This window comes from Pinus tabuliformis, chromosome Q (genome assembly GCF_031772625.1).
Source record: "Pinus tabuliformis cultivar Carrire ecotype Pingquan chromosome Q, CPIR1, whole genome shotgun sequence".
NCBI classification, from domain to species: domain Eukaryota; kingdom Viridiplantae; phylum Streptophyta; class Pinopsida; order Pinales; family Pinaceae; genus Pinus; species Pinus tabuliformis.
This window is the reverse complement of record NC_142296.1, coordinates 26,028,207-26,037,926: the sequence shown is the minus strand read 5'-3', so window position 1 is coordinate 26,037,926 and position 9,720 is coordinate 26,028,207. Positions and strand designations below refer to the sequence as shown.

Here is a 9,720-nt window from a genome sequence, read left to right as displayed (position 1 = left end):
GGCACATAAATCTTCAATTGTCTAACATTCAATTCGATGTTGCAGAGTTGTGCACAGTGGCAATTGGGGAAGTTGTTTTCAAAGAGGAACATCTTACGACGTAAATAAAAAAAATGCATCTTGACCTATAATTAGACATTATGAGAAAGTTGTTATAAATTAAGAATTAATTAATAAAATAAAATATTAATTTATTTATTAATTTGTTATTTATTTTCATTTTAATCTTATTATAAAATAAAATGAAATAATATTTATTTATCGATTTATTATTTATTTTCCTTATCATGTTATAATGTAATAAAATTAATTGAAATAGAATAAGGAATGTTTGAAAAGCAATTAGAGTTATATTTAAAAAAAAAAAACTAACTAACAAACTAACTAACTAAAATTAGTTAAAACATTATTAAATATTAAACTATGGAGAGGATATTTTTTCAGCGTTTCTTTGTCTCTTGTTCAGGTCTATCTCATTTGTCGTAGTTTAGATTAAATTAAATATCAACTTGCTCAGGGTTGGATTACATTTTTAAAAGATTCACTTTGAATTTCATGCTTCTTGTCTTAGGTTGAAAGAGAAGGTTTATTAATTTGTATTTGTATTTTTTTAGTATTTTTTTATTAATATTTTTTAATTTAGTTTTAAATTTCTTTTATTGGAATTGGAAATAAATATTTATTAAGTTGTATTTTATTTTTTTCCTTAAATAATTTATTAAAAAAATAAATAAAATTAATTAAATATATATTCTTTAAATTAAATATTTATTTATTTAAATTTTATTTTAAATAAAAAAAATTAATTAAATATATATTCTTTAAATTAAATATTTATTTATTTAAATTTTATTTTAAATAAAATATAATTAATAATAATAATTTAAATTCAAATTCTGAATATACTTTGTAGAAAGTCACATTGAGAGCGCTCTGCAACTTCTGAACCGAGAGTACAGAGCCTGAGATCCGCTTTTTTCGCGAGTCGAGCCTGCGGGCGCGCCCGCACTTCGCGCCCTCTTAGCCTGCGGGGGAGTCTGCGGAAGGATCTGTCTGGTGCCTGCGAGGGTGCCAGCGGAGGGTCCCGACCTGTGCCTACGGGGATCCGCCGAGGGGTTTTGTTTCAGGCTGCGGCCGCCCTAGCTGGAGCTTTGGCTCTCCATGGAGGAGACACCTCCTTCCCCATCATCCGCAGCAGAGGCCTTCAAATCCCTGTTGGCCTCCCTACCTAAGAAGAAATGCACGGAAGCAGCGAAGTTTGTGAAGAGGCTGGAAGATATCCCGGAGATCGCCCTACCGCCAGAAGGACCGATCCAAGTAGCTCTCTCTCTGGCAGATCGGGCCCTGGTTGGGCAGTTTACAGGACTTTGGCCTTCCCCGAAGACGACCGAGAACTGGGTAGCCAGGAACTGGGCACCTCTGATACAAAACAAGGTAACCTCTTACTTCCTCGGGAGAGGATATTTTTTGTTTGAATTCTCTGCAAAAGAAGACAAAGATCTCATATTCAGGAACGACCCCTACTTCATGGGCCCCCAAGGACTGTATTTAAACAAATGGACGCCAGACTTTGATCCGGCGGTGGATGTGCCGACAGCGGTCCCGGTGTGGGTGAGACTCCCCAATCTCCCGGTTCATTGCTGGAACTGGGACTCTCTGAAGCACATCGGAAATACCCTTGGAAAATTTATAGACAAGGCCAACAGTAAGGACCAGTACGACTGTGCCAGAATCTGTGTGGAGGTAGACCTGGAGGTCGGATTACCGGAAGCCATCAAGATAGTTGTAGGTCCCTAGGTTCATATACAGAAACTGGACTACGAGCAGCTGCCATTCAAATGCCGGAAGTGCCATGTCTACGGGCATTTTGCAAGAGACTGTCCGTCCAAAGGGGTGGAAGAAAAAGGAAAGGAAGAAGGATGGAATCAGGCAAAGCGCTCCAAACCCTTTCACAGGAAGAATGCAAATGGAAACCCCAAGGCCCCTCAAGCGGGCCCTGCTCAAAAACATTCCATGGAAAGCCAAGGGAATAAGTTCGAGATTCTTGGATCTGAAATCATGAACACTCAGGAGACAGAAATCGCCAAGGAAGTTTCCCCCTCTGAAATCTCCCCCATTCCAGAGAAATCCAAAGGGAGGATGCCAGAAGAAGAGGAAGAAACTCAAGAGTCTGAGGAGTCGGAGGAGGAAGGGGAAATAGGAGAAACCCAGTCATCCCCCAGAAGATCTACAAGAGGACGTAAGTCTGCAAAGGAAAAAAGAGAGCATGAAACCTATAAGGACAAGCTTCAGGGCAGCCAGCCAACTCTAGAGAAACTTCTAGCAAAAACCCCGAAGACGACGAGGATCCAATCCCAGAGCTCCAAGGGAGCTCAACAAGGCAAAAATAAATGATGAAGATAGTCTCCTGGAATTGTAGGGGAATGGGCACCACAGCTAAAGAAGAAGCAATGAAGAGTTTAATAAGATTAGAAGTCCCGGACATCCTCCTCATCCAGGAGACCAAATTGGAGGATACAGCTTTCCTCCAAGCAAGCAAAAAGTTCTGGAATAAAAGTGGAGTGCATGCAGTCTCTGCCCGTGGAGCATCGGGAGGACTTGGATCGCTCTGGAACACAAATAAGTTCTCGCTAATCTCTGAGTTTTTGAATACCCATTGGATTTTTTTTAAAATGCAGCACCTAGAATCAAAGGAGATTATTTGCCTTTTCAATGTTTATGCTCCTAACAATGCAGGTGAGAAAAGAAACTGTTGGGACTCTATCAAAAGTCTGGCAGATCTGGAAAATATGGAAAACATAATCATAGCCGGAGATCTAAATCTCACCCTCCTTTCATCAGAAAAAAGAGGTGGGAGTATAGTCAGAGATCCGGCTAGAGAATGGGCGGAAGATCTCATGCAAGATTGGGATCTGTTGGATATAAAGCCAGTTACAGGCACGTTCACATGGTCAAATAAAAGAGTTGGACCAGGTCACATTGCAGCAAGGCTTGATAGGTTCTTTGTTCAAAGCTCTTTCCTGCTTCTTGGGTTAGAGGCAAAAATGCGAATTCTCCATAGCAGTGTTTCAAACCACAAACCCATCAGCCTAGAGTTGGTGGCTCCCAAGGATCTGGGGCCCATCCCTTTCAGATTCAGCTCACTATGGACCAAAGAGGCAGATTTCATGCAAAGAGTCAAAGAATGCTAGAAAGAGCCAGTCAGAGGCTCTCCCTTCTTTATTTGGGAGGAAAAACTGCGTAGAGTTAAAAGAATGCTAAAAGGATGGGTTAAGACACTGCCAAATCCCGTTGTGGATAGGAAATTAATTCAAAGTGAGCTGGAAAAATAGCACCTCCTCCTAGAAACTGCCGAAATTACCAAAGAAGAGCTGGATAAAGAATCACAGCTACAACAAAAGTTCCATAAGGCGTGTTTGGCAGAAGAAGAGTTCTGGAGACTAAAATCAAGAAGTCTATGGCTCAAAGCTGGGGACCGAAACTCTTCTTTCTTCCACAAGCAGGCTCAAGCCAGGAAATGCCGAAATTCTATATCAGAAATCAAAAAAGAAAATTGCACTTTAAAAGATTTTGACAGCATTAAAAAAGCAGCTTCAGCTCATTTTGAGAATATGTACAGTGAGGGTGTTGAATCTGGCCAAAATGACAATCTGCTAGATGTTGTTCCTAAACTCATCTCAGCGAAAATAAACCAGGTTCTGGAAGGTAAAATCACCAAAGATGAAGTCAAGGAAGCACTCTTTGCAATGGAGCCAGATAAAGCCCCGGGCCCGGATGGTTTCACGCCTAGGTTTCTTCAGATGTGTTGGCAGATAGTTGAGAAGGACCTCTTCAAAATGATCCAGAAGTCCCAAGAGTGCCAAAAAATTGGGGGCTGCACAAATTCAGCGTTCCTTGCCCTCATACCTAAAGAGAAAGGAGCAAACACATTTAATAGATTTCGACCTATATCCCTATGCAACATTGGATATAAAGTGATTACCAAGGTTATAGCTAACAGGTTGAAGAAAATCCTCCCCAAAATCATCCCGGAAAATCAAGGAGGATTTATACATGGCAGGCAGCTAGTAGATAATTTTATCTTGGTCCAAGAGGCGATCCATTCCAGTCTCCGTCGAAAAGAAAAAGGTATGGTCATTAAACTTGACTTAGCAAATGCTTTTGATCGTGTAAAACATAGATTTTTGTTTGTTGTACTGCACAAGCTAGGCTTCGGTCAAACTTTCATCAAGTGGATCAAAGCATGTATCTCAGAACCCTGGATTGCACCCTTAGTAAATGGCAGAGCAGCAAATTTCTTCAAAGCTTCTAGAGGGCTGAGGCAGGGGTGCCCCCTCTCGCCCCTTCTCTTTGTGCTGCAGGCCTCTGTCCTCAGTTTCTACCTAAACAAGAAACAGCAAGATCAAGACTTAAAGGGACTATGCATTGCAAGAGGGATCAAGAGCATTAACCATGCCCTCTTCGCAGATGATACCATGTTGTTAGGGGCTGCAACTCAAATGTCTGCAAATAAATTCAAAGAAATATTGGAGGACTACTGCCAAGCATCAGGAAGTGAATTAAACAGGGGTAAGTGCCACGTTTTCTGCTGGAACATATCAGCTGCTGCGGAAAATTCCATAGCCAGGTGTCTAGGCTTTGCAGCCTCAACAACCTGGTCCTCTTTTAAGTACCTTGGGCTGCCCATATTCCATAAGAGAGCTATGAGCAAAGATTGGCTCCCCCAGATTGAAAAATTCAAGGCAAAAATGCTGGCCTGGGGATCCTCCTGGCTCAACATTGCCGGAAAGTCAGTCCTTATTAAATCAGTACTAAGCAGTCTACCACTTTTCCAATTCTCAGTTCTCTTGGCGCCAGTAGGAATCATTAAGAGGATGGAGGAGCAAATTAGAAATTTTCTCTGGAAAGGAGGCAAACAGAACGAAAAGAGAATTCCCCTGGTTAATTGGGAAATCGTCTCCAGGCCATTGCAGGAGGGAGGATTAAATTTCAGGGATTTAAGCATGCAAAACTTAGCAATGGGAGCCAAGCTGATATGGAAGATCATTGCTCCAAAGCCAGGCTGGGTGCAACGGGCATTGTGGAGGAAGTACTTCAGAGGGAAAAGACTGAGATGCCTGGAACATCCAAAAGAGCTCAACAGGACCCCTCTCAGCGCCTTAATCATGAAAGTGGGGCCACGCATCAGAGAAAACGCACACTGGGTGCCAGGGAACGGCAAACAAATCAAGCTATGGCACGATAGCATCATGGGCAGACCTCCGTTGGCGAGCGCAAATCTTGGGAACGAGCTGAAAGATTGGATGGATGCAGCTAACATTACCACGCTTTGGGACATCTCAACCTGGAGCGGAGATCGCTGGTCTGGCTGGAAGAAGATCAACGTCCCCCCTGCGCTGCAGTCGAAATTGGATGCGTTGATGGAAATGTTGCATGGGGTGGCTCCTTTGCATGCAAAACAGAAAGACTCGAGAGGCTGGGGACCAAAACACATTGGCTACACAGTGTCTCAAGGGTACTCCAAATTCATGGAGAGGCCTCACGTGCCTCCAAATCCGGCGCCCTGGATAGGTATCTGGAACTCCCCAACCATCCCAAAAATCAATTATTTTTGTTGGCTGCTATGTCATCAAAAAATCCTAACAGATGACTGGTGAGCTCCAGTATTGTAGCAATAATGCTACAACTCCTGGGGCTTCCTGTCTCTTAATTTTATCAACCCGGTAGTTCGTACAAACTTGGAAGCGACGGTGCTGTATGCACAAGTACTAGCTCTTGTCGCAGCTGTCACTTGGTCAGCTGGCACAAGTCCGCTAGGGCTCAAGCCAACTTCTATAGGCTCACAGAAGAAGCTTTATCAATGATGGACGAAAGCTAGCTCAAAGAAGACTAATCTACTTGGCAAAAATGAACTGAAAGCAAATCAAAACATGGAAACCCTAGGAAACCCTAATTTAACTAGTCTAACCTCTATGATGCAAAGAATGTGAAGGAAACTTCTACCAATGGTGCCATTACTTCTAATAAATGAGAATGCATGAATCTAATCTACTTGCATCTTAAAAGACATGTTTTTGTATTTTTTCTTTAAGTGGATGGAGTGATTGGGATTTTGTGCTTATTAGGGTTTGGTTGTGCAGATGTGATGCGGAAGGAAGGAAAGCTTGGGAAATGTTGGGGAGGCTAGGAGAGGTTCCCAGAGATCCTTAGCATCAGTCCGCAGAGGTTCCTCACGTTCAGAGGCTCAGCAACCGAGTGAGTGACCTCCTACAGGATGTCTGCAGGGGATTCTACAGGAAACGCAGGGGTTTCTACAGGAAGTCTACAAATTGCTACAGGATGACCTGCCGTGGGTGTTTGAAGTGATGGTGGAGTGATGGAATGGTAGGGGGAGATGTGCAAGGTAGGAATAAAGCTGGTGATGGCTCAGGAGTGGAGAAGTAGGATGGAGAACGAGTGTATGAAGTGGGTTGATGGGTGGAAGGTTATAACAACGAAATGTCTAAAGAATGAAGTTACGTGAGGAGTGGAGGAGTTTGGTAGATAACAGAGCAGAGCAGAGGTCAAGGATGTGGTTGTATGTGTGATCAAGACGAAGAAGGAGGTAATAGAACGATGAAAAGCAGTGTAAATAAAACAAATGGCTTATGACTGTCACCAAGATGAAAATTCATTAACCTAAGCTACCTGAACTCAATGAACAGCAAGATAAAGCGTGTAGAGGAATGTGCATGAAGCGGTGATGAAGGTGTATGGTGCAAGAGTGAATTGCATGGAAAGATCTATCATAAACGAGACTATGTTGCAGCATGTATAACGTGAAGAACTGCGTATTTTTGTGGCTGGTATAGGCTGCACTCCAATCTCCAAACAGAGATGGCAGTGGAGACTTTCTCAACCTTTTTGCTGGAGCTCCAAGAGATTATATCTATCCTCCTATCAAACTTAAGCAACTGAAAGCAAATCACCATAAACTAGTCCTATCTATGCTCATGAAAACGACTAAATTACCAAACTGTGAATTCGAATTGCATGTGAAAATAAACAAACTCAAAGTGCTGGAACGAAATGCAAACACATTACAACACTGAGGAGATCTATTGCTCTCAGGTTGGGCCCTAACCTGAGAGCTATAGCTCCTTGAGAAAACTCAGAACTAGATCAAAATCTGCCTTCTTTATTCATAATCTGATGTCATGCCAAACTTGGCTTACAAAAAGAACTACACCGAGCTGTGCTCCAAAATTACAATAGTAATGCGAAAGTTTCAACAACCTATCAAAGGCTACGGCCTCCATACTTATGCAAAAATGATCATCCAACAGGTGTCCTTGATTTTAGGAGCTCGGCTGTCCAACTGAAGTTTAAACTGCTGATCCTGTAGGACAGTCATAATTGATGTTCCTGTAGAACAGTTATAACTGCTGTTCCTGTAGAACAGCTGGTTGCTTCTAAGCTCGGTGGGGAGATGGATTGGAGCTCGGAGCTATGGTGGGAATCACGAGGAGGGTCCCAAGACTGTGGACATCCTCTCCTAAAAACCAGCAGTGCCACCTCATTGTCTCCTTTTCACGTGGTCTTTTCCTCCCTTTTAATGCCAAAAACCTGAAATCATAATGCATTAGTCACGTAGATAAAATGTCTACCCTTCTTCCTACAAACAACACGAATAAACTAAGAAATGCATGCATAAGCAATAAAAAGTGAATGGTTTGAGCAAAGCAAGTAGGCCAAATGAGCCCAAATTATACCAAAAATTGGGGCTCATCATCACCCCCCAGCTAAACTATTTGCTCATCCTTGAGCAACCTTGCCCTAGCTCCTCGTCTTTGGCCGAGAACTAGAGCCCAGAGCAAGCTTTTCCTCCCCTGATTTTGGTGGTTCTGCCTTTTCTGCCGAGGGTGGCGCTTCTTCCTTTCCCGTTTTTGGCGGCCCTGCCTTTGCTGCCCCTGGTGGTGACGAATGTGATACTTCCTTCCCCTTTCCTATTTCCTTGAGCCGGGCTTCGGAGGGCGACTAGCCTATTTTTCGTGTCTAGGAAGTTATTTTTGGGCTCCCCTTTTCGGGGGTGGCTGATGTTTTAGAGGGGGTTCTTGCACTGGGTGAAGTAGGGACGTCCCCTGAAGTGGTTTGGCTGCTGGGTGGAGGCTGTGGCTTGCCCGTGGTCATCCTCTTGCTTCTCCTGGCTTCAGATGGTAGAGGGGTCTCCCTCTCCCTTTTCTCCTTCGGTTTTGGAGGTGTGCTGAGGGCAGCCAGTGCCGCTACTGCCTCCTTTTCGAGAATGCCAGCCTTCTCTTTCTTGCGTTTTGCTCTCTCAGAGCTCCTTGTAGAGGGCCCCTCCTTTTCAGATTTCGGGCTTCCTGTGGAAGACCCTGCTTTGCCCACTTCCGGGCCTCCTGTAGAAGATTCTTTCTCTGTCTTCAGACTCTCTGTAGGAGGCTGTTTCTCAATGACTTTCGGGCCTCTTGTAGAAGCCCCTTTTTCCAATTTCGGGCTTCCTGTAGAAGCCTGTGTTTGCACTTTCGGGCTTCCTGTAGAAGCCTTTGTCTCCGTTTTTGGGCTTCCTGTAGAAGCCTGTTCTCCAACGATCTTCGCGCTTCCTGTAGAAGCCTTGGTCTTTGCTCTTGGGCTTCCTGTAGAAGCCTGCTCCTCACTGATCTTCGGGCTTCCTGTAGAAGCCTTTGTCTTTGTTTTCGGGCTTCCTGTAGAAGCCTGTTTTTCAATGATTTTTGGGCTTCCTGTAGAAGCCTGCTTCTGTTTTCCTGTAGGTACAGGTGTCTCCGTCTTTGCTTGCTTACCTGCCTGAATTTTGCTTTTTGCTTTGGTTGCAGGTGCTGTTGAGGTACTTGGGCTGACGTGGACTACCTCAGCTTTGTCCATTCTGCCTTTCATCCTCTTTTCCCTTGCTGATAGGATAGGTGTGCCACCTTTTTCTTGGTCCTTCTCTTCCTCATGCTTCTTCCTTTGTTCTTCGGCCACTGCTTCGTGTTCCTCACTGCTAGAGGAACCCGTTTCTTCGATCAACATTTTAATATCCCCATCTTTGGTCAAATTGCGGAAGGATTCCCATGAGAGGGGGACCTTATAAGAGTGCAATGCATCTTCCACAAGCAGCTTTATTAACCCATGGTGGGCTATCTGATCAGGTATGCCCTCTCTTAGCTTTGTAGCACACTCCATTAGGGACTGCAGGATATAATAAGGGATGCTCAGTTTTTGCTCTACAGGAAGGTCAATTCGGTGTCTCAACTCAGTGAGTAGCCGAAAGTGATATGCATACACGATGCTGAACCGGCCTTCACAAGTAATATATTTCATGATTTGCAAACTGACTTCATTCCAAGGTGGTGATAAACTCGTTCTTCTCACCCCGTTTTTATCCTCCGAGAATTCTTCCTCAGGTGGAAAGAATTCTTTCTTTGCTTGCTAGCTCTGCTTTCGTTCTTCCTTGTCCCATGACAAACCCATAGGGAGTTCTGTAATCCGACTGATGTACTGTGGGGTAATCTTGAGGCTTAGGCCCCTGAAGGTTACTGTAGCTAGTGTCTTAGATTTCGGCCTTAAAGCCTGCAGAAATTCTTCAGCTACTTCATCATCGTAACCCTGCAACTTATCACAAAAAGACATCCATTGAACCCTTGTGAATAGTTCTACCACCTCCTGGTTTTCTCTTAATTTGGTGGAATCTGTGGGTTCCCGCCTGATAAACCCACCCGGCAT

The 9,720-nt window shown here is 43.7% G+C and overlaps 1 protein-coding gene across 1 annotated transcript; it reads left to right on the top strand.

The window, feature by feature from the left end:
- The first annotated feature begins 2,423 nt into the window (after positions 1-2,423).
- Positions 2,424-3,191, top strand: LOC149218100 (uncharacterized). Its single transcript, XM_089386477.1, has one exon. The coding sequence runs from the start codon at positions 2,424-2,426 to the stop codon at positions 3,189-3,191; it is 768 nt and encodes a 255-aa protein (XP_089242603.1).
- Positions 3,192-9,720: the final 6,529 nt, after the last annotated feature.

Coding starts and splice junctions, on each gene's coding strand:
- LOC149218100 (XM_089386477.1), top strand. CDS start 2,424: ATGGGCACCACAGCTAAAGAAGAAGCAATGAAGAGTTTAATAAGATTA.